The 25,300-nt window shown below is 31.0% G+C and overlaps 2 protein-coding genes and 1 non-coding gene across 3 annotated transcripts; 2 read left to right on the forward strand and 1 right to left on the reverse strand.

Annotated features, from left to right (window-relative positions):
• Window positions 1-5,601: 5,601 nt before the first annotated feature.
• Window positions 5,602-8,872, forward strand: LOC110605022. Its single transcript, XM_021743313.2, has 7 exons — window positions 5,602-5,750; window positions 5,870-5,950; window positions 6,050-6,226; window positions 6,919-7,089; window positions 7,192-7,404; window positions 7,495-7,583; window positions 7,857-8,872. Exons 1-7 carry the CDS (start codon window positions 5,666-5,668, stop codon window positions 8,589-8,591), a joined length of 1,551 nt encoding a protein of 516 aa, XP_021599005.1. The 5' UTR covers window positions 5,602-5,665; the 3' UTR covers window positions 8,592-8,872.
• Window positions 8,873-9,686: 814 nt separating this feature from the next.
• On the forward strand, window positions 9,687-9,760 carry TRNAN-GUU. Its single transcript has one exon. It is a non-coding gene; the product is annotated as a tRNA-Asn (tRNA).
• Window positions 9,761-13,462: 3,702 nt separating this feature from the next.
• On the reverse strand, window positions 13,463-16,398 carry LOC110604458 (RING-H2 finger protein ATL46). Its single transcript, XM_021742626.2, has 2 exons — window positions 14,759-16,398; window positions 13,463-14,405 (listed from the first exon to the last, which is right to left on the reverse strand). The coding sequence occupies exon 1, from the start codon at window positions 15,926-15,928 to the stop codon at window positions 14,762-14,764; it is 1,167 nt and encodes a 388-aa protein (XP_021598318.1). The 5' UTR covers window positions 15,929-16,398; the 3' UTR covers window positions 13,463-14,405; window positions 14,759-14,761.
• Between the last annotated feature and the right edge of the window lie 8,902 nt (window positions 16,399-25,300).

A 25,300-nucleotide genomic window follows, 5' to 3' on the forward strand; every position in this document is an offset into this window, starting at 1 on the left:
TTGCAAAACTAGATTAAGGGAATGAGTTGTGAAAAGTGGCAAATTACGCATCCACATTATTTATTTTAGTTTTTTTAATAAAATAATTGAGAAGTGAGACTTCAACTTAGTTTATCATATCTATACACCTTATCCATTCAAATAGGCGAAACTAGGCAATATTATTTATTTTATTTAAAAAAAATTATTATTTAATTTATGAGAAAATTTATTAATTAATTGTTTGATTTTAAAAAATATATTAAAATATTTTTAATATTTTAAAAAATTTATTAATTAATTTTTTTATTAATTTAACTATAAATATTTTATTATTTAGTCTTTATAATTTTAAAAAATTATTAGTTGGTATTTCAAATTTTTAAAAATTTAATTAATTAATCTCTATATATCATAAATATTTTATATTTTTTTTATAATATTTAACGGTTAAAATTAATAAAAAAATTAATTAGTAAATTTTTTAAAATATTAACAGTATTTTAATATATTTTTTTAAAATAAAAAAATTAATTAGTAAATTTTTTTATACTATTCAAATTATATAATAATTTTTTGATATAATTTAGTTTTTTTAAATTTTAACGTAACTTAATTCTATTGGTTTGGTTCAATCAATAGGGCATGCTTCATTATCCTTAAAACATTTAGTAAATTTAAAAATAAATAAATTGAATAATAATTTCTAATATGGACAAAGATTTTACTTTTTGACTATTTGAAAAACTAATTGAATTGATTAAATGTATTGTTTATATTGAAAATTACATTAACAACTCTCCATCTTAAACTATGTAGATTCAATATGATAAAACGAAAAAAATTTATTAATTAACTTTTTAATTTTAAAAAATATATTAAAATATTTTTACTATTTCAAAAATTTTTCTAATTAATTCATCTATTAATTTTAACCGTTAAATATTATAAAAAAATTTATAATATTCCTAATACGGAGAGTTTTAACCGTTAAATATTATAAAAAAATTTAAAATATTCCTAATACGGAGAGTTTAATTAGTAAATTTTTTAAAAATATGAGAAATTAATTAATAAAGTTTTTTAAAATTATAGAAATTAAATAATAAAATACTTAATAAAAAAATAACAAAAAAAATTAATTAATAAATTTTTTAAAACGTTAAAAATATTTTAATGCATATTTTAAAAAAAATCAAAAGACTAATTAATAAATTTTATAAGAATTAAATAATAATTTTTTGTATACATAAAACTTGTTTTTATCATTGAACGTTGTTATATATTAAAATTGTGTCATATTCAAAACTCAATAATTAATCAAAACTAAGATTTAAACTGCTTTGTTATAATTATATTAAGAGTTAAAACATTACAATAAATATTACAACTAATAGTAAAAAAAATTACAGTGATATGAATTTATTATTATAAAAAATTAATATATAATTATTAGTGATTATATATAAAAAATATAACAATAATGATATTTATAAATATTAATAAAAAATTCTTCTATAATAATAATATTTATGGATTATAATTTTATTACGAAATATATATTACCATAATTTTATAACTGTAATGCACAATAATTTTATATTGCTATCATTAATTTATAGTAGCAAATTTTAAATTTTTTACTTCAAAAATTTTTGCTACTAACTTAAACATTTCTTATAATAAAACTGCATAATATAATTAAATTAATAGGAAAAATAAAAAGTTATAATTAATTTAATTTTATTGTTGAATGTATATTTATATATCCAAGTAGTTTATCAAGGCATATAAAATAATTTATATACTTAACCATCATATAGCAATATCTATATTTATAAAATATCTGTTATATGTTTTTACTATTTTAATTAATTATATATAAATTTTTTAAAAAATTATTATTTAATTTCTATGATATAAAGAAATTTACTATTTAGTCTTTTAATTTTAAAAAATATATTTGAAAAAATCTATTAATTAGTCCTTTTTTAATTTTATCATTAAATATTGTATTATTTAGTCTCTATAATTTTTTAAAAAAATTTAATAATTGATCCATCATATTTTTATAAAATTTACATATGAAGGTTATTTTAAATTTTTTGTAATAGTTAATAATTAAAATTAATGGTAAAATTAATTAATAAATTTTTTAAAATATTAAAAATATTTTAATATATTAAAAAAAAAACAGAAGAATCAACGAGTTAAATAGTAACTTTTTTAAAATTTTTAAGAAGATAATCATTTTTTTATGCAAGGCACTTGTCCCAAGGAAAAGGAGACGAAATGGAAGATATTATTGTAAATGTAGAGATGGCCAAAGCTTGTAGGCTTCTTTGTCATCTATTTTTCCATGAAGCTTGAAAGATACTGTGGGCAATGCATGGCGGACGGCACAGCCCTCAATAACTCTTTGGACTACGTTGAGATAGAGAGAGATCCAATGCCAATGAACCTCTTTTTCTTTTCTTTTTCATAAACCCAAAAAAATATAAAATTCATTCACAATCTCTTCATTTTTCATTTATAATGACAAATAGAGAAAATTATTATTAGCGATTTAATCTCTTCTGTTAATTATAGGAAATAAATACTTATTATTTTAAATTTGTAGAATTTAAATAGTTATATTTTAAAGTTAAAAATATTAAATTAAAAATAAGAATATTATAATTATTTTATACATACTGACACTTAAGTAAAGAAATATTTAATAATTTAAAAAGATATAAATTATATAATATATTTTTTTAAAGTAAAAAAATTAAATAGTTAATTTTATTAAGTTACAAGGACTAAATATCAGCATGTAAAAAAAAAAGTTAATATTGAATAATGATATAATCTAATTTTATTATTGTAATAATAATAATAATAATAATCTTTTGATATAATGCAATTTTCAACATTGGCATGAGTTCCCAAGTCTAAAAGTGCAATCTTGATGATGATAATGATCATGAAGTTGAAGAAAAGAAATATAAGGAAAAAATTAAAAAAAAAAGCAAAAATTACAGATTAATATGAGTAATGATTGTGATTAGGCAGCGTGAGCAAAACGTTTGAAGCTAAATCCCTCTTTTTTCGTAAAAGAGAAAATTCAAAGGAAAAAGTATAACAATAATTTTCTAAATATTTTAAATATTAAAAAATATATATATATTTTTAAAAAGCAGAGTCTAGATTTTTTTTTTTTTTTTTTGGGAAAACTATCATATAATAGTTAGGATTTGAGGTGTAAACTAATATCATTTTTTCATAAATTTATTTTAATTTTTAATAAAAATAATAAATCTAAATTAAGGTTTTAAAAATAATGTAAAATTGCATTATACTGCTAATTAACAATCTGGTTAAGTACATTTCGAAAATTTATATCAAGATACTTTAAAATTTTTTTAAAAACAAATTGAAATTTTTTATAATTGAATTCTTAACCTTATACATTAGGAAATAGTATTTAATTAATGAAGTATTAATCGAATAATCATTTTGGCTCGTTAATTCTAAAAAAATTTATAAATTTATAGTCGGATGAGCGCCATAATTTTTATGAATACGGAAGTTTTGAGTATAAATTTATAATCGACTTTTTAATAAACGGTTTAAAATTAATTCATAAATTTTAAAAATTAAACAGAACTATATTGTCTATTGATTTATGATGTTTGTTGAATAAATTTGTAATGTTTTGATATGTTTTATTTATTTTGATTTCGATTGTCTGATATCTAAAATTTACTGATTTGATTAATTTAAATTCTGTATTAAGTAGATCATTAAAGTATAAAATATTCCTCTTAAATTTTAAAGTTTAAATTTAAAATTTTTGAAAGCTGGATTCGCGCCATTCTATTTCACTTTTCCCTGTATATTAATAAATTCAATTGTTATATTAATTTTTACTTAAAATAACAATAATTCTTATCGAGAGACCAATCACAAGAGTGAAATTTCATCTGTGAAAAATATTTTTAAAAAAATTATGTTTTATTGTTTATTATAATATTAAAAAAATAAAAAATGTTAAAAATTAAATTATACAAATTTCAGTAGCGTTAATAAAATTTTTAAAATTTAAAATGTGAAAAATTTTATAATACAAAATTCATTAAGTTAGATTCCCATATAAACCTTAGTATGCTATTGGACATATAATTATTATAATGAATATTTTTATTAAAAATAATTTAATTTTCTTTAGATCAGAAGAATAATTTTTATTGAATAATTATCTGAATGTTAAAATATTAAAAGTATAAAAAGTGTTTTTTTTAATAAACAGAGCTGCTTATTAATTAAATTTCTTATAATTTATTCAAAATTTAATTAGATAAAAATTTAATTTGATTTGATTTATTTAAAATTAAATTTAAATTTAAACTCATTTATTAAATGAACTAATTTTAAATTTATAAATATTTAATTTATTAATATTTGTGAGTCTGTTTATTTATAAATAAGTAAACTATAAAAAAATTTATTAGTTAGTATTTTAATTTTAAAAAATATATTAAAATATTATTAAAATTTTAAAAATTTTACTAATTAATTTTTTTAATTTATTTTAACTATTAAATATTATAAAAAAATTTAAAATTGCCTAATTTTTTTTAAAAAAAATTTTAAAAACGTTTGAATGTATTTTACTTATATTCAACTTGTGAGCTATTACTTCTAAAGTTTAATAATTAATTAAAAAAAATTATTCCATTTAATCGACTTTTTTTAAAAAAACTAAATAGAATTGAATAAAATATTTATTTTAAAAAAATCAAACTAAATTATTAAAAAAAATTAAAAATAAAAATTTAAGTTAAATTGATTAGGTAAATTTTTGGGTTTGAATGAATTTCCCCTAATTCTTATCGAAACAGTATATTTTCATGAAAAAATTACTAATGATTATGATATGTGAAAATTTATTATTTAGTTTTTTTATTTTAAAAAAATATGTTTTTAATATTTTTAAAAATATATTAATTATTTTTTTTATATTTTTAATTTTAAGTGTTGCAAATAAAAATATTTTCGATATAAAAATATTAGTCAGTAAACTTATTGATAATTTAATATATTTTTAAAAATAATAAATTAATCACTAAATAATTTCTTATACCAAAAGAGTTAAATAATAAACATTAAAATAATTAATAATTTTTTAAAAAATTTTAAAAATATTTTAATATTTTTTAAAATTAAAAAGCAATTAATAATTTTTTTCATATTATAATAATTAAATAATAATTTTTAAAATCAAATTATAATTTTGAAAATAATTTGATGTAATCAATAAAGTTAGGGTAGATGCTGGCTTTTTTTTTAAAAAAAAAAAAAATCTGTATACTTAAAAGGTTGAATTCTTAATTCTATAATTATAGAAAATAATTATGATATCATTGAATTAGAGTTGATAGATTATATTTATTATTTTTACACAAAATTACCTGTAAAAAATAAAAAAAATGTAAAAGTTATTCTCTCTGAAGCCTCAAATACCCATAAATTAAGAAAATGTTTTTCACTAATTATGATGTAAAAGAAGAAAGGAAAAGTGACAAACTAGAACAGTGGGGCCTTCTTCTCAACTGGGTATATAATAATGCAAAGCTTAAATCTTCACATTTGATCAATCTCTCCTTCTTTCAGCTACATCAATTGAGAAACAAAGAAACCAACAATGTGCAAGAATTGGGTTGTTTTTGCATTCATCTTTCTAGTCCTCCTCAGCGGCTTCTCTTCAGCTTCAGCCACACCACCTGCAAGTAAGCATAAGCTCACATTTAACTCTTTTTCCTTCTTTTTCTCGGCATTTTTGCTCACTTCTCTGCTTCTATTCACTTATTTTGTTTCATTTCTTTGTTGCATTTAAACGTATATGCAGAAATCGTAAGTGGGGTTGTCTCCAATGTCGTCTCTGTACTTGTTAAGTGGCTCTTGTCACTCAAATCCAACAGTAAAACAGGTAGACTTAGGACATTCTTAAAACCCTCATTTTGTTATTTTTCCTCTGTTTTTGAGGTTGTTTATATGTAATGGAGCTTATGGATATGTATTATTTCAGCTGTCTCTAGCCGTTCGATGGTGAAATTTGAAAGTGGATATACAGTTGAGACAGTGTTTGATGGAAGTAAGCTTGGGATTGAGCCATATTCTGTTGAGTTATCTCCCAGTGGAGAGCTACTGGTTTTGGATTCTGAAAATAGTAACATTTACAAGATTTCAACACCATTATCTAGATGTAAGTTGATTTTTGCCATGGTTGCTTTCAGAGATGTTCTTGATTGAACTTTGTTAAAAATGTATACAGTAAAATCTCAAGGTACTTAGCTTCATAGTTGGGATTTCTTTTCGTTGATTACTTTTCTTTTCTAATCAGGTGGCTGATTCCAAATTTATGATCTAAAGGGTAGAGAAATAAAGAAAATTCCATGTGTTTGATATGCTTTTGTTAGCCACAAGTCTCCACTTTTTGAAGTACATTAGTGCTTTTAGTTTTGTTTCTGACTAACCAATTCTATCTTTTTGGAGATCTTCACCCTTTTTTTTTTCAATTATGAAGCCCTACATTCTCACTTGACTGAGCAACCTTGCTAATCACTCTTAGTCCTTTACCTTCTTTTTGCATAAATCTTAAACTTCAAGATTAGTATGTAATTCTAGTTTCTTCAAGAAGCTTAAGGCTGTAATTAGTTTCAACAATGAGATCCCAATACCACTTTTTGCTTTTCAAGGTTAATGATTCTTTGTTCAACTTTCAAAATAATAGGTTAGATTCTTTTTGTTTTCCTCAGACAACTGATAAATATCCAGATGCTCAGATTCTTCCTCTTTGATCTTTTGCTTTTTCTTGGAGGATCTCAATCAAATCATGTGGTAGAGGTGGAACATATAATTTTTTATTATTTACTGAGATGGCTTGATGAAATGCAGATAGCCGGCCCAAGCTGATCGCTGGATCTTCTGAAGGGTACTCGGGACATGTAGATGGGAGACTAAGAGAAGCAAGAATGAACCACCCGAAAGGTCTTACGGTGGATGACCGAGGAAACATATATATAGCAGACACAATGAACATGGCTATCAGAAAGATAAGTGATGAAGGTATCTTCATGGATCTGAGTATATAGGAACTTTTGTTTTCACTGACTTTGCTTTTTGGAAATTTTATCAGCTATTCTAACAACTTAATCTATCATTATGCAGGGGTTACAACTATTGCAGGTGGAAAATGGACTCGTGGAGGTGGTCATGTTGATGTTCCAAGTAAAGATGTGAAGTTTTCAAATGATTTTGATGTGGTTTATATTGGAAGTATCTGCTCTCTTTTGGTTATAGATCGAGGAAACCAGGCGATTCGAGAGATTCAACTCCATGATGAAGATTGTAGCTATCAATATGATGGTAGTTTCCATTTAGGTATAACTAAATTTGCCTAACTTTCATCCACAGTTTATGCTTTGTTTCATATGATCATGAAATCTATATAATATGTCTCGGTCATTGCAGGAATAGCAGTGCTTGTTGCTGCTGCATTCTTCGGCTACATGCTAGCATTGCTGCAGCGTCGGGTTCAAGCATTGTTTTCTTCCAATGATGTAAGCAAATACTTCTTCTAGTCAATTTGATAAGTAAAGGCAATGCCAATTCTCCTGTTTTGTCGAGAATGTACAGAAGATCAGACAATTTTGATTTATGAAATTATTCCACTTAAAATGAGGGATTTTTTTTTCTGAATTCTTGTGATCAAAGAAGCATGTTGTTATTACCTTATTCTTTCTAAAGCTTACGATTATTTACATTCTCAGTATCTTCCCACAATGTGATAGTCAAAAGAGTTTCAATTGCCTTGTCTTTTTATTCTTTTGTAGGATTCAAGAGCTTATATAAAGAAAGGTACACCAATGCCACCATACCAAAGGCCTCCGAAATCAGTAAGGCCTCCGTTGATTCCAAATGAAGGTGAACTTGAGAAACCAGACGAGGGCTTTTTTGGTTCACTCGGGAGGCTTGTCCTCAACACTGGATCAACTGTAGGTGAAATATTGGGGGGATTATTTTCAGGCTTCAGAAGCAAGCCCCTTCACTACCAGTTTCAGCAGCAGTACCAGCACCATTTACAACATTCAAATGCATGGCCGATGCAAGAAAGTTTTGTGATTCCAGACGAAGATGAACCACCATCAATTGAAACCAGGACCCCTACACCAAAGAGAACCTATCCATTTATCACCAAGGACATGGAGAAGCACCAGCAATTCAAGCACAACCATAGTTACCATAGTGGATGGGATGCTGAGTATCACCAACAGAAAAAACAACAACAGCAACAGCAAATGCACATGCAAATGCAGATGCAGATGCAGATGCAGCGACACCAGCAGCAGCAGCAACAGCAGCATCATCATAGGCACTATACATCCAACCCCAAAACATACTATGAAAAAGGCTGCGAGACCAATGAGATTGTGTTTGGAGCTGTTCAAGAACAGGATGGTCGGCGTGAAGCTGTGGTGATAAAAGCTGTTGACTACGGAGATCCTAGATATAATCACCATAATATTCGACCTCGATTCAACTATGTTGGTTACGCTCATGGGTACTAATCATCTATTATATACATGACTAGAGGGGAAAACAAAAGAATATTTTCACCATTACGTTTGCCTTATGAAGATGAGCATGGAAAATACATCCAGGAAGAAGTCTTCTACTGTTTTTCTATATTTAATTTGTTTATTAATTTTTTAATCTCTTCCTTTTTACTGTTTCATTTCTCAGTAGAGCTGTTAGTACTGTATTACAAAGTTTGCTTGTAGTAGAAGAAATATGAAGAACATATCTTCTACAGTATGAAGATAGTCAGATAGCTAGCTATTAATGTTTATAGCTTTTATGGATGATTTTGGTTCTTAAAATAAGAATTAAAGCAGGGGTGTTCAAGTTCAGAAACCGCTCAAGTAAAAGCAAATCCGCTTTTGTAAAATACACACTGTGAACAAAGAACAGAAGCAAATCCGCTTTTGTAAAATACACACTGTGAACAAAGAACAGAACCATGTTCGATGAAATTAAATAAGCATAGGAATTCTGGCCTGAAAAATTCCTATCCTTATTTAATTTCATCAAACATAGTTCTATTATTTGTTTACAGTGTGTATTTTATGAAATGGATGGAGCAAATACTCCTCAGTGGACTGATTTGGTGCAAATAGTATTTAGTTTCAGATCAGTGGGCAGGAGATACTTGTGAATATATCAAAAAAGAAAAAGAAATAAGCATAAACGTAAAGTCTTGAATTGGGATGATCTTATGTAATGCAGAACTTAAGGGTGATGATGAGATGTTTTCACCAACATATTTGCATGTCCATAGGAATTGGGATGATCTTAGGAATTGGGATGATATTGCTTCCGGAGTTAAATTACCAAAAGACAATGTACAGAAATGTGACCTCCATCTGTAGATTATACAGCTATGCTAGTGCCAGAATCAAGGATGAATTGTATCGTAGCAAGCTCATCCGCAATCTTCTTTAAACAATGTTCTATTGACCTGTTAATATCAGAAGAAATCTTTTTAGCCCATGCGTGGATTATTGGATCCTAGTGGCACAACCACCTAGGAAGGATTTGGATCAAATTCAGAAATTTTTAAATACTGCAGATATTATAATATAAGTGTGAAAAACTTTCAAGCAGCTGGAATAGCTCAGTTGGTTAGAGAGTGTGGCTGTTAACCACAAGGTCGGAGGTTCAAGCCCTCCTTCTAGCGGTTTATTTATACTGTTACTGTTTTCTAATAAATGTTGCACTTTTTCAATTTAGAAAAAAAAAATCACTGATATGTAATAATATATGCTTATTTGCATACTTTTAATTTAATTACTTATAAACATGGTTTCCATCTACAGTATACAATTTTTTATGACTAAATTTTTGGAATAAAAACAGAAATTAATTATAAAATAATAACTTATTCACCAAAACATTATGTAATTGAATTTTAAAAAAAATACTATGAGTAAAAAATTATTGTTCTTGTCACGCTAAAAATAAAAGAAAACAAAAGAAATAGAATTGGAGAAAATTTTAAATTTACTTATGTGCATTACAAAAGAGTAAATTCCATTTTAGTTTTTATGGTTAAGTGAAATTTAAATATTAGTCTTTATATTTTTTAAAATCAGCTTTTTAGTCCTTCAAATTTTAGAAAATCAATAAAGCTCAATGTGAAAATGTGGTCAAGTCATTGTTGTTATATAAGCTCTATTTAAAATCAATGTAATGTACTCAAACTATACCCGGTTTGTTTGATAAAAAATATTTGAATAAATTATATTTTAGTATCTGAATTTTAATATAATTAATAGATAAATCTCTATATTTTTAAATTTAATTACTTAAATCATTTTATAATCAGTTCATTCAAATTAAAAGTCACTCCATAGTGTAGAAATGTCTTTATTATCTTTTTAAATAGATAAACTGCACGTAATCATTAAATTTTAATATAATTAATAGATTGATTCCTATATTTTAAAAAACGTACACTTGAATTCCTCTACAATTAATCTGTCCTCATCTATTATAATTTAAATATTTTTATCCTTCATTTTTTATTCGAAAGAACACTTAAGTCTCAATTAATTTTTATTTATAATATCTCATTATTTTAACACTTTCGTTCTTCAATTTTCATTCATTAAAATATTTCAATATTTACGATTTCAAAATTTTTAGAAAATACATACAACTTCAACTAGTAGTACCAAATAACCTTTAAATAGGTCGTCTATTTTTATAAAAAATATTTTAAGAAGATATTATACTTTTAAAAAAAATTTGACAATTTACTAATTTTGAATTAATATTTATAACGGATCGAAGAACTGTAATTTTAAACGGATTAAATATAAATGAATTTATGGATTTAGTTTTAAAAATATAAGAATTAATATATCAATTACGCTATAATTTAAAGATTTATACAATATAAAATTATTTATCTATATTAAAAAGAATTTAATTATTTATGAGAGTATTTTAGGTATTTAAAATTTTTATTCTCTTTTTTGACCAGTTTACAAATAGAATTATGAATAAATAACTTTTAATTTGGATAAATTAATTATATATAAAGATTTAAGTGTTTAATTTTAAAAATATATAGATGGAATCATTTTCACATTTTCTAATATTTAAAAATTTAATCAATAAATAATATTTTTTTAATTAAAAAAATAAATATTATAAAAAATTATATTTTTTTTTCAGTAAGTCGATGAAACGAAATGATTATTTTGTTAAGAAGCTATTAAGAAACATGAAACTTCTAATTAATGGTTAATTAATAGAAATTTATGTAGTGGAATGATTATTTTGTTAGATGAAAATTAAATTTAAATATTAATTTATTATTAAAAATTTAATAAAAAACTATTCTATGATTTTATCAAACATAAGTACTGTAAATTAACCATTTTTTAATATTAAATTGAAAATATATAAATATATAGTTTTAATACATGGGATGTTAAAGGTTGGCAATCTAAAATATATATAACTAACATTAATTTGTATTTCTTTGACTACCACTTCCCTATTCAATATTAATTATGCAAGATCCCACCTTCACTCAATATATATATTCTCTTTTTGAAAGGATTGGGTGGCAATTTTAGACATGATTTATAAACATGATACCAAAACTACATCTAAAATTAAGGGTTACAATTTAAAAATTAAGGATTACGGTTGTAACATGGATTAAAAAAATGTAAGAAATGTATATGGATTCATTTAGAAACTATAAAATAATTTGAATTAACTATTTTGAATTAAGTAGCCGAATTCAAAAGTTATTTGAATTAGTTTAATTTAAATTATTATAATAGTTAAATTTATTCGTGTTCGTGTCATCATTTATAAATTCGATTTGATAGATTTATAATAAATTTTTTTATTTGTGTCACATGTAGATTATGTTTTGTTATTCTTGTCACATGTAAATTTACGATGGACTGATTCATTTTGACCTATTAATTTATAAATATATAAATATTAATTTTTTTATAAATTATTTTTATTTTATTTATTAAAAATTTATTTCATATTATATTATTTTATAAATTTTTGTTAAAATATTAATTTATTAAATATTAAACTCTCACATTTTAATATTAAATAATTAAACTTTGTATTTTAATATATTATTAAATTTATCTAACGTTAAAAATAAATATGTAAATTTTACATAATATACTGTTTAAAAATATTAAATTTATATTAAAATAAGTAATATTGAATTGTTAAATTTATAAAATGGTATTAAATCGTGTTAATGGATTGGATTGTGTTTTGTCAAATCAACACAATTAAATAAATTATATTATATCGTGTAATACATATAATAAAATAATAATGTTAATTTTTAAATTTTTGACACAATTTATTAATCGTATTTGTATTTGTCAACCTTCAATTGTATCCATGTTAAATTTATATTGATACTAACATGATTTGCGAATTCCAATTCTAGATAAAAAGTCGTCCCTTGAAAATTTTAAAATTATTTAAACATATTTATGTAATTTTTTTTAAAATATAAAAAATTACTATTAAATTCTTGTATATTTAGAAAATTTACTAATTTACATACAAGTCATTATTTAATTTATCTTACATTGCTTTTGTTTTTTTTTTTTTCCTTTTTTTAAGATTCCTTTTATTTTAAAAATTAAATATAAAATTTTAATAATATTGTATTTATTAATTAAGTTATTATACACTTAATTCAGTAATTAATTTCATTAATTTATCTAATAATTATGTCAGAAAATGAGAATGTTGATGAAAGGTGAATTCATATAGAATTTGAACTAAATTTCATGTTTGGCAGCGTGGAAATTTGAAGTGCAAAAATTATACAGCAATAAGTTAAAGTAATCTAAATTGAACAGTACCATGAAGTGCATACGTGTGAAAGCAGTCCACAGGCACGAATTTTTTTCAAGGATCTATTTTAAAAAATTGTTGGAGAAAAAAAATTTAAATTAATAAATTATTTTATTAATTGAAAAATCTTTAATTATTATATTATAGTTCCTAGTAACTTTAATGAATTTTATTAATTGAAAATTTTATTTCATAACTGTCGATCCAAAATTTCTCATCCAAATTGTCAGGTAAATCAATTTAAACCGTCTTTATATAAAAGTTGACTTTATTTGATTTTATTTTTTTTTAAATGAAAATTGAAAGAGTGATTTAACTCTAAAATAATTGTCGATATATATATATTTTTATATTTTTAAAAATGATAGGTCTAAATTTGACCAGTTTATCAAAATATAATTATGAAATTAAGAATGATTATATATTATTCTCAATCATACTCAAATCCTGGTGGTTGGTTACTGATATCCATGCTAGATCCTAGGCTGATGCTGTTGCACTTCATTATACTGCCATGAGGTTTTTGTTTTTTTTTGTCTCTGTAAAGCTACTAGACAACTGGATTTTAGTCCAAAGTATGATTAAAAAGATATTTCTCATACTAGAGGGATTAGATAGTAAATTTCCCACTCACTTGGGGTGTAGAACTATCTTCTCAAACTTGCCGCTGCCATTGACAAATATCAAGTTTTAATTACTTAATGCGGATTAATTAAGGAGGAAAGAGAGAGGGGAGGGGGTAAGTTTTCAACATGACCACATGGGTAGAGGAAAAAACGTATTGACCCCACACAATTTGCTGCTACAGCCAAGATTTCAATCACAGGTCTCATTCAGAAGACTGAAAAATTATGTGATGGTGCTCTCATGGATCCCACCTTCACTACTGCCCCAACTGCCCAAACCCAAAACCTCAACAACAAGATTCAGAACACATAATCCCAAAATCACTATGCATCAATCCAGGAAGAAATCAAAGAACAAAGAACAAAGGATGACAAAAACAAAACATCAAAAACACCCATCATCCAATGATTCAAACGGGCGAATATGAACATTTGAGTGAGAAAATTTTTCTAATGCTTAGCAAATAAATGGAGATTATGAGAATATCCCATCTTATGCTTGTCTTGTTTACTATGAACAAAGGTTGACATTTAAAATGATTCCATGCAAAAGGTAACACTAATGAGAAGAAGCAAGTCAAGGATGAGTGAAAAGGATACAATTATCTTTTAGCATTTCAGAATTTACTTTCCAGCAGCATTTTTGTAGCTGGAAAATTAGACATTTCCATTCAGAAATCAAGATATCAAAGCATTCATATTGCCAACTTGCATTCCAATGTATGGAAACTTGTCCTCCACTCCAATAATTAAATTCTATGGATTAACCTTCTCTCGTGAATATCCAACAAACAAATGATTGCTAATGTGCTCAGAGCGTTGGCAAAATAATCAAATCTGTTCAAAAGGTCAATACATAATCAATGACATGTGTTCTTTTAGAGAACATAGGACATAATCATCATCCATCCAAATTCGAAATATAAAAGGACCAACCACAAGATCAATCTCCAGAACATTAAGGTCACCTACAGTTACCCTATTTGGTTAATCTATATAACAAGAAAAAGTCTCTTGAAATTTGGTTTTGAATCAACCAAATTTCAATATACAAGCAACACATCAACAATATACCACAACCAATCATCACGATATTTGAATTAGCATCCCAAAAAAATTATCAAAATGAAAAAGCATAACAAGATTTCATTAATGGATTAAAGACCAACAAGGACCATGAAATGAAATACCTTTCAATTTTCTTGTGTTCTAACCATCCATGGCAATTCCCTGTTAAGTGAAGAAGGCATATCCATCTGAGTATCTGAGGATCCCAAAAACTTGCCCTTTTTAGACCAAAGCCATATCTTAGATACAGAGAAGCTCTCACGTTTGGTTCCACTACTAATCTTCTTTCCCTCCAAATCCCCATCAACTGAAAGATCCCCATTTCGTTTTTCGAGCTTAGCATCACGGCCATGCTGGTCAGTGCCTAAGGGAACCCTGAGGTCTGAATCACCAAGCACATACTGATAAGAACCCATTGAAAAACATCTTCTTGCATCTAAATTACTGCTGCTAGTCTCTCCTCCTGCCTCCCCTGTTCCATCATTCGGCCTCCTGAATTTACCAAGTCTCACAGGTAAAACACCCTTTTCAACAACAGACTCTTCAATTTCCACAGTTTTTTGCCTAGAAGAGAACCCATTTTCTCCATTACTAGGGCATCCATCATATTCTCTTAAATCATAAAAATCAAACATTGGATTTTCGATGGAAAATCCAGGAGCAAAAAGAGTCCCTCTACAAAGAGGGCATGTGGAGTTAGATAACAGCCAAGTATCTATGCAATTGATGTGAAAAGCATGGCTGCACATAGGAAGCAATCTCAGCTTGTCTTTCTCAGAAAACTCGCATAAACAAACAGCACAATCAAATGGCTCTTTCAGACCTACAATCTCTCTGTACTGGAAAACAGGAAGAGCATCAATAAAGGCCTGATCCAGACCAGAATCGTGGAGATGGAAAAGCTGCTGTAGTTGTCTTTGAAGAGCATCTGGTCCAGAGACGTCAGGGTATCTATTAGATTGAGACGAAGCCGACGAAGATGGGTGTTTTATAAGGAACCTAACAAGCAAGTGGAGCAAACCAGAGATGAAAAACAGTACTGCAAGAATCACTATAATGAAAAGAACTGCAGCGCTAATTCTTGTACTAGAAGACGGCGGTGATGAAGATGAAGGGGTTGATCCTTTATGAAAATTAGTAGCATATGGAGACATTGAAGAAGGAGAAAGAGGCGGCGAATATGTCAAGTAACCATGTTTTTGCTTGATTTGATACTGAATCCATGACATCCTCATATGGGTATGCTCCATAAGCCATCTATTTTCTCTTCTCTCTGACATCCCACAGATCATATGGGAACACCCAGAAACCGTATATTCTCTTCCAGCACAAAGATCAAACACCAATCCGACTCATTTACATATCAACGATTCCTTCCACAGAATTAAAAACCCAATACAACCCACAATTCCTTTTTCCTTCCCCTTCACTCAAATTTGAGAGCTAAAATTTTTTACATGAGAGGGTAGTAATAGTAAGTGGGGTCTGGTTCTAACCTGATTCTTGAGAGAAAGAATCCACCATAAATGAATATTTTAAGCAAACACTTGAAAATGGAAGATACCCTTAAACCAGATAAATAAATCGTTCAGAGATAGAAGCAGAGATCTTCCATGAGTCATTTAAATAGCAAGAAAAGAAGAGGAAAGTGAAAAATAGAAATGGGTTTTATCTGATTCTCCCTCAAAAAGTCGCTCTCTTTCTCTGTCCGAAGTTTCTGGTGGAAGCGAAAGCGAAGACAGAAGAGTGGCAACAGCAGTAGTTTCCAAAGTGAGGTAAAGAATGCCAAAAAGAGGAACTGGAAGTGACCCCACGTGCCTGTGAAGTGCGTGAAAGTCACGTTGGTCAACCATAAGCGACAAAAGTGCAATTATACTATTTGAGTACTAATTTATCAAGTAAATCCCTAATTCCATCATACAAAATGACGAATTTCCCAAAAAAAAAAAAAAAAAATCAATATGTCAGTATTCTGTTCTATAAATGCAAATTTTTTTTATCAGTAAAATATTTACATTATAAGAATGCAAATGTAGCTTATAAATGTAGAAATTAACATTTTAAGCTAATTGAATATGATTTTTTCTTTTACTCTTTCAGATATTATGATTGTTATTATTGCTATTATAATTCTACGATTCTAATTATTTAATTTTTTATTTAAATTTATATATTAATAAACTTTTTTACTTATAGCTTATTTTATATATTTATTTATTAATTATTATTGTATTTAAAAGTGCGCATATAAAACTATATGTAATTAGTATAACTAAGTACATAACTTACCCTTTCATTTTTTTATAAAAAATTAATTTACCTCTTCAACTTATTTTTATTTTATTTACTTTATTTCAATTTTCAAATAATATATAGTTTTTTTTTCTTGTCAAAAAATAAATTGATAAATATTTTCCTCTTCCTGGTCCATGATAGATCTGGTTTTCTTATGGGTCCCTTCTTGCTGGGCTCCCTGATGGATCTCTCCATGTTCTTCCTGGTGAAAGGACCTGTAAATAAGAAAGAATGGTCAGGGGCCTACCGGGTGTGCCCCGGCAGAGGCCCTCCGACGCTCAAGTCAGATTTTATGGCTCAGAGTAGTATATTTAGGCAAGGGTTACAGTAAGAATAAAAATGGTGTCCAGGAAGGAAAAGGAAGAAGAAGAGATATCCCCCCTGCGTGGCTTCTACCGTGATATATATATCTGTCTCTCTGCCACAATGCTAGCTGTCTTCTGTCGCCTAGCTCCGTATGTACGGATGTGTCAGGCGCCTGCTCCATTCGTAATGGCCATTAATTCTCCTCTGATACGTATGATTCTCCTCTGATACGCATGCGGAAGGACCTACCAGCGGGGCATCTTGGTCATTTTCCCCTTTCCGGGCTGGGTTGAATGGTAGGGCTGAAGTTGAGCCTGGTGAGGGCCTGATTACTGGGCCGAGAGGTTTGGGCCGGCTTGATTGAGGGGTCTAGGCGGAGTCCGGCCCTGTGACTGAGCGGGCTGGACCTGACTCTCGAGGGGAATATTGAAGCCTTCGGATCATGGACTGTTTTCGTGGGCCTGGCCTTTAGGCCGGGGTGAAGAAATCCAGCAGTCATCAATTGCCCCTTTATCTCCTCAGCAGTTATTCCATGACTGGTGAGGGGATAAATTTTTAATTTCTATTCATGACCGTGTTGGTCTGAGAACTGCTCTTGTCAAAAGTACCATTTCTTTGCCTTTTTATTATTTTTGTCTCTTTACTTTGGTATTTGAATGTATGGCGTTATGGGAATGTGTGTTCGATGACAAATGATATTTCACCTCGGCATGTACCTCATCATTATTCACAATGTCTTCTGGTTTTGTCAACTTTACTTATTTGTTGGATCAGGCCGGCTCTACTGGGTCTTTGCTGGTTGAACCGATCCGGGCTAAGAGCTCGGAGTCTGGTTAAGCTTCTAACTTGCGAGTTTTTCTTATTCTCATGAGGGCATTTCTGTTTTTGGCTCGCGATCTCGTCATTGTCGCGAGCTCAGGAATATAATACCTTGTTCCTCTTGAGATATCCTTCCGGTAATCGGTGTGGTTTGAGCTGTAAGCTCCACTGGGATAGAGTACTCGTTCTTTTGTTTTTTTCCTGTTACGAGTTCATCCGAGCTGGGAGCTCGGTTCTTTGCTTTTCGTTTAGGCTTTTGTGCCTATAGCCTGTGACGGTGTCTATATCGCGAGCTCCGAAGTTCAGAATTTCACTTTCTTTACTTTGGTGCCCCGAGCTCTTTTGTGAAGTCGGACTTAATTTCTTACTTTCTTGTCGAGCCTTATTCGGGCTGTGTTTCAGTCTGACTGTTCATTTGTTTGGTTTTAACTTTTCTTTTATAGGCTTATAGCCTTGCCGGTCCAGATGTGGGGCCCCTCCAGGCTTCCGGGAAGGTCGACCTTGAATTGCAGGGGTCGGACTATCTGTTTTTGGATTTGACCGTCTTGCCTTCTTGATTCTTTATCTGAGCGTTTGGACTCTCGTGTATGTTTTTTGCCCCCGAGTATTTATGGGCTGTCTGCTCTCGAGCCTTTTGCGGGCTCTTTGTTGCCCGGACCTCTCTCTAGGTCAGCTGAATTGGTTTAGTGTGAGCAGTCAATTCTCGAGTTCGGTGCCTCTTATGATTGCCCCTGATTCTCTGTTTTGGCTTTGTATTTTGGTATGTAGTTTGCTTAGGAATCGCCTTGCCTTAATTTGGTCTGCCTATTGGGTTTACCAGTACTGCGCTCGTTTTCTTGAGATTGGCATGATGTTTTGGTACTTTTGGCTGTTGTGTGAGATCAAAGTCTCTCTACCTGATGACTTGAGCTCCTTTGGGAGGTCGGAGTTTAGCTTTTTCATTTATGGTCCCGTGCTCCAATCTTTTATGTGAGATCAGAACTATGTTCTTTATGAGTTGTTTTTGCTTGTTGCACCGGATGATCTTGATTCTGGCTATTTTTGCTCCGGGAGATCTTTGAGATCTTTGCTGGTCTTCTACCTCAGTGAGGTCTTCTGCCTCATTGAGGTCTTCTGCCACTTTGAGGTCTTCTGCCTCTTTGAGGTCTTCTGCCTCATTGAGGTCTTCTGCCTCATTGAGGTCTTCTGCCTCATTGAGGTCTTCTGCCTCATTGAGGTCTTCTGCCTCTTTAGAGGTCTTCTGCCTCATTGAGGTCTTCTGCCTCATTGAGGTCTTCTTTTGCTATGACCTCAATGAGGTCTTCTTTTGTCAAGACCTTATTGAGGTCTTCCTTGTCAAGACCTTATTGAGGTCTTCTCTTGTCAAGACCTTATTGAGGTCTTCCTTGTCAAGACCTTATTGAGGTCTTCTCTTGTCAGGACCTCAGTGAGGTCTTCTTTTGTCAAGACCTTATTGAGGTCTTCCTTGTCAAGACCTTATTGAGGTCTTCCTTTGCTAGGACCTCAGTGAGGTCTTCTTTTGTCAAAACCTTATTGAGGTCTTCCTTGTCAAGACCTTATTGAGGTCTTCTCTTGTCAAGACCTTATTGAGGTCTTCCTTGTCAAGACCTTATTGAGGTCTTCCTTTGCTAGGACCTCAGTGAGGTCTTCTTTTGTCAAGACCTTATTGAGGTCTTCTCTGTCAAGACCTTATTGAGGTCTTCTCTTGTCAGGACCTCAGTGAGGTCTTCTTTTGTCAAGACCTTATTGAGGTCTTCTTTTGTCAAGACCTTATTGAGGTCTTCCTTTGCTAGGACCTCAGTGAGGTCTTCTTATGTCAAGACCTTATTGAGGTCTTCCTTTGCTAGGACCTCAGTGAGGTCTTCTTTTGTCATGAGATCTTTGGGAATCCTGGTCTTTGTTGCTCCGGGAGATCTTGGAGATCTTCGCCGGCTATTTTTGTTTTGTTTTCCCGAGAGTTCTAAGGGATCTCGGTCTTCTTTATTTTCCTGGGAGTTCTAGGGGATCCCGGTCTTGTTTGGTTACCCGGGAGTTCTTAGGGGATCCCGGAGTCTTCTTTGGTTACCCGGGAGTTCTTAGGGGATCTCGGTCTTGTTTGGTTACCCGGGAGTTCTTAGGGGATCCCGGTCTTGTTTGTTTACCCGGGAGTTCTTAGGGGATCCCGGAGTCTTCTTTGGTTACCCGGGAGTTCTTAGGGGATCCCGGTCTTGTTTGGTTACCCGGGAGTTCCTAGGGGATCCCGGAGTCTTCTTTGTAATTCGGGCTCTATGGCCTTACTGTCGCTTCGTCATCTCAGCTGGTTTTGTGCCTAACTGAGGTCTTGTTTATTTTTCTGCAAAATAAGAGCTTGCACAGAGCACATATAACAAGGATGCTCGTTGTTAATTCAATGATATTCATCAATTAATAATATGTCGCACATGTCACTTGATTTCATTTTTCAGATGCATGCAGGTATTAACTCATGCAATTTTAGAGATGCAGCGAACAATACTTTTGCATGTGTATATCTCCAGGATTTTTCAATCTATAAAATATAAGCCACTATCAGGATATCCGAACTCATAGAGTCATAGAGGTATATTAAACTTAGTCTTACTATTTACATGCGAAGCATGCCATTTGGGTCCTGGAGCATATATATCATGGGCATTTAAAATAATAATTAAAGTTATGCTGTTATTGTTTTATTGATCTATTTATTTGCTGAGTAATATATTAATTATTTTACATTTATCTTGTTTTATTTTTATCTAAATATTATTAATTTTAAAAACTAAAATAGTAATTCTTCGTTCTATGGGATCGTACCTCTGTGTCCTCGAGGAACCATGATCGTGGGGTCAAAGCGTGATTGACGTCTGATCCGTTCTTCGGAAGTGGTCATGGCTGTAGAGGATTGTTCTCGGTTGGGATTTCCTAGCTGGGGCGGTCCCATGATTGTTTGACAGATATTACCATCATTGAATTTGGTGGTCAAATCTTTCAGACCACAAAACAAACCTTAGCCTTTGCGGGGCCCAAATTGCTCTTCTCCCAATTTTCGCAGTCAACTCACATGAGTCTTGGTTCTCTGTTCATCGACAGAGATCCGGAGTTGTTCTCTATCCTTCTCTCTCTCTCGAGAGCCGGGAATCTTCTACAATTTCCCTTCTTCCATGGCCACGACGTCATTTGGGACCCTGCCCCTAGCTCATGGCAGCAAAATAACTTCTTTCGATTGGGCCTTGCGCAGGAAGTCGACCATCCTTACCCAGTTCACGGCAATCGATTCTCTCTTGGCGATTTCGCCAACTCTTGCAGCCACGGGAGTCACTGATTTCTCAGGGATGCAAATTTATAAACATGGTCGGAAATAAATAGAGAGGCGACGACAGCGGTAACCCCAGTGCGGTGCATGTGAAGCCAATCCCTCTTAAGAATCCTGGCCGTAGGAATCGAGGGTGGGTCGAGAGGCGGAAGAGAGTTCTTATTAGCGGAGGACAGAAGGAGAGAGATCTCAGTGATGTCAAGCAAGACGAGGGTGTTGCTTGGGGGGCTGCTCAGAGAAGAGATGGGTGGTGATGAGAGAATGGTACTCCGGACATCAAATTCGAAGGACTCGTGCCCTGGAGCGCTGGTGACGCCGGTCATCCCAAGATCGATGGCGGCGAAATCGGCAGTCCCGACATTGTTCTTTTCCGTGCCGACCTACAAGGTCGGATTGCCACCTGGTCATGCCGCGCCGACCTACAAGGTCGGATTGCTACCTGGTCATGCCGCGCCGACCTACAAGGTCAGATTGCTACCTGGTCATGCCGACCTCACTTCTTGGAGCTCAACCAGACAGGCGACTTCCTCATCAGATCGATGCATCTTCTGTCCATTAGCCCATTTCCGCGCCGCGCCGACCTCACTTCTTGGAGCTCGATCAGACTAGCAACTTCCTCCTCAGGTCGGCGCGTCTTTGACAGCTCGAGCTCCTTCTACTATTGCCATTCCCACCATCCGACCTGCTTTTTTCTCACGGACTCCTCTTCTCTTTCTTTTTTTTTTTTTTTTTTTTTTTTTTTTACAGCAGACCTCAGGATTTCGACAAATACATATACTACTCACCCTCTTTTCTTTTTAACAGAAAATATTCACCAGACTTCAAAGGAAAAAACCAGCCATAGTAAAATCTAAAAAATATTAAAATAAATTATCTGAAAGACCATCAAAACATTCTTTAGCATAATGAACCTTTCTTTTCAGCTGGATTATCCGCTCAAACTTTCCCGGAACTTGTCTAGCTCTTGAGTGTCCAACCTAAGGGCTTGACCATACAGATTCTCCGATGCTTGAGGGGCGCTGCTCTGCAACCGAGTTGGATGGCCCTGAATCGTGTCTCATCCGACGTAATGCCTTATCCGACCTGAAATGTTAGCCAGACCTTGTCTATTTTTCATTTATTAATTTTCTCTCTAACTTGCTAACCTGATATTTTACAGCCGACCTCACAACTTCAACAAATATATATATACTTCTCATTCTTTTTTTTTTCTTTTATAAAAAAAAATTAAAATCTACACTCAGAGACAAGCATTTCGATCTGAAGTTTCACCTCGTCAGATCTCAAAGAAAAAGTTAGTAGTAATAAAATTCAATAAATGTTAAAATAAACAACGAGGGTAGGAAAATGAAGATTAAGAGACTGTCAAGATATTCTTACACCAGCTGGGTCTTTCCTTTCAGCTGGGTTACTGTAAATCTCCAGCTTTCTTTTTCGTGTAAGCTTTCTTTTTTGTATTGTCTCCCTGTCGCCCCGATGCTTTCCATCTGTCCTGAAATGCGACTCCAACCTCGACCACGAATCTAGTTTCGAACATGGATCCGACCTCCTTTTTTCTTACGGACTCCTCTTCTCTTTCTTTCACCTTCTTCTTCTCTCTTTTTTTTTTTTTTTTTTTTTATATATACAGCGGACCTCAGAATTTCAACAATACATATATTCCTCACCCCTTTTTTTTTTCTTTTACAGAAAATATTCACCAGACTTATGTGGATCTCAATGGGTGGATCTGAAAACTTTTGAGATAGTAAAATCTCTTTCGTGGAGGGCACATTCCCGGCCAAGCTTGGCGAGGGGTTAAAAGGAATGGGTGGTTGGTTGTTTGGAGTTGTAGGACTGGAAAATAAGAACCGCTGCCCCTCTTGGACAGAGCTCAGATTATTTGGAATGACGTTAAGGTTATTTTCTTAGTGGTTTGCCATTGTGGATCTCAGTGGGTTTTGAAAGTGAAAACTCCGGTGATGAAAAGATCTCCTTCGTTTCCCACAGACGGCGCCATTTGATAAATATTTTCCTCTTCCTGATCCATGATAGATCTGGTTTTCTTCTGGGTCCCTTCTTGCTGGGCTCCCTGATGGATCTCTCCATGTTCTTCCTGGTGAAAGGACCTGTAAATAAGAAAGAATGGTCAGGGGCCTACCGGGTGTGCCCCGGCAGAGGCCCTCCGACGCTCAAGTCAGATTTTATGGCTCAGAGTAGTATATTTAGGCAAGGGTTACAGTAAGAATAAAAATGGTGTCCAGGAAGGAAAAGGAAGAAGAAGAGATATCCCCCCTGCGTGGCTTCTACCGTGATATATATATCTGTCTCTCTGCCACAATGCTAGCTGTCTTCTGTCGCCTAGCTCCGTATGTACTGATGTGTCAGGCGCCTGCTCCATTCGTAACGGCCATTAATTCTCCTCTGATACGTATGATTCTCCTCTGATACGCATGCGAAAGGACCTACCAGCGGGGCATCTTGGTCATTTTCCCCTTTCCGGGCTGGGTTGAATGGTAGGGCTGAAGTTGAGCCTGGTGAGGGCCTGATTACTGGGCCGAGAGGTTTGGGCCGGCTTGATTGAGGGGTCTAGGCGGAGTCCAGCCCTGTGACTGAGCGGGCTGGACCTGACTCTCGAGGGGAATATTGAAACCTTCGGATCATGAACTGTTTTCGTGGGTCTGGCCTTTAGGCCGGGGTGAAGAAATCCAGCAGTCATCATAAATATTTTAAAAAATATGCTTAGAGAAAGCTGATAGAAGCCAAAAGAAAAATAAAGCCTAAAGGGCTCAACACATATACCAAATATAAGATTCAAGAAACCTAAAAGTCTAAGTTCACAATCCAACTCTAAAAAAGATCTTTTTCTTGATTATGAAACAACCAAATTTTCTAACTTCACCTAAACTGAATTGATTGGAATTATAAATTAACACTTAATTTTTTTTTTTATTTTTATATAATTGATTGATGAAAGTTTAATAAAATGAAATTAAATTTCAGAAAAAAAATTCATTTTTAATTAAAAAATGTCATATTCAAATCTTTTATAAACTAAAAAAAAAAGGGAAAGAAAACAATTTATAGGAAAATCAGACTTTGTAACGCTCTTATAATCCCCCACCTAGCTCCGGCCATCACCAACCACCACCATCAACGGTTGTTTTTTTTTTTTTTTTAAATTTGGTTTCAGCATGTGCGTTGTATTTGTAATATTCTTTAGTTTAATATTTACGATAAATTTTAATTTTATTTATTTATAAAAAATAATTTATATTTAAAAAGGATTTTTTCCTTGTAAAAGTCTTAGATAAAGTATTTGTGTAATGGGAGGATTTCATTATGAAATTCCTTTTTCAATGGGAGATAGTGGGTTTAGTCTACAAATTATGTTCTCAAATTCATCATGTTGTTCTCTACTACCTGCACTGCACCACTGTTCTTTCTTCAACTGGCTATTGCTTCCTATCCAAATTCATGCAACCACTTTATGCATTGACCACACCAATTCATTATGAATTTTGTTTAAAATATAAATTTTATTTAAATTAAAAGAAATTGAATATTTTTATTTCAAATAAGAAAATTAATAAAAAATACATAATTTAAATTCTGACAGGAGATATAAAATCGTTATAAAAAATGAATTAGAATAATATCTTAAATTCAAAATATATATATATATATAGGAAACTATATAGGCTGAACGTATTTATATACATTTTATTTGAAATAAAATAATATCTCTCACAAAATTAGCAACATCACATGAAGATCCGTAAATATATACTTTTTAATAAAAGATTATTATTTAAATTTATATAATTATAAAATTAAATAAAGTTTATTTACATTGGTGAACTCCTCTCAATGTCAGAAAACTCTACCAAATTAAGCATCGTTGATTGAAAAATGAAGCTAAAGTTGAGAAGAGTAGATGGAGTGCGGCTACATG

This window comes from Manihot esculenta, chromosome 17 (assembly GCF_001659605.2).
Source record: "Manihot esculenta cultivar AM560-2 chromosome 17, M.esculenta_v8, whole genome shotgun sequence".
Classification (NCBI taxonomy): Eukaryota; Viridiplantae; Streptophyta; class Magnoliopsida; order Malpighiales; family Euphorbiaceae; genus Manihot; species Manihot esculenta.

Bases quoted from the DNA above. Each gene is read 5' to 3' on its own strand.
- LOC110605022 (XM_021743313.2), top strand. From the start codon at position 5,666: ATGTGCAAGAATTGGGTTGTTTTTGCATTCATCTTTCTAGTCCTCCTC. The intron at 5,751-5,869 runs GTAAGCATAAGC...ACGTATATGCAG, and splicing joins TTCAGCCACACCACCTGCAA to AAATCGTAAGTGGGGTTGTC. The intron at 5,951-6,049 runs GTAGACTTAGGA...GTATTATTTCAG, and splicing joins CAAATCCAACAGTAAAACAG to CTGTCTCTAGCCGTTCGATG.
- LOC110604458 (XM_021742626.2), bottom strand. From the start codon at position 15,928: ATGATCTGTGGGATGTCAGAGAGAAGAGAAAATAGATGGCTTATGGAG.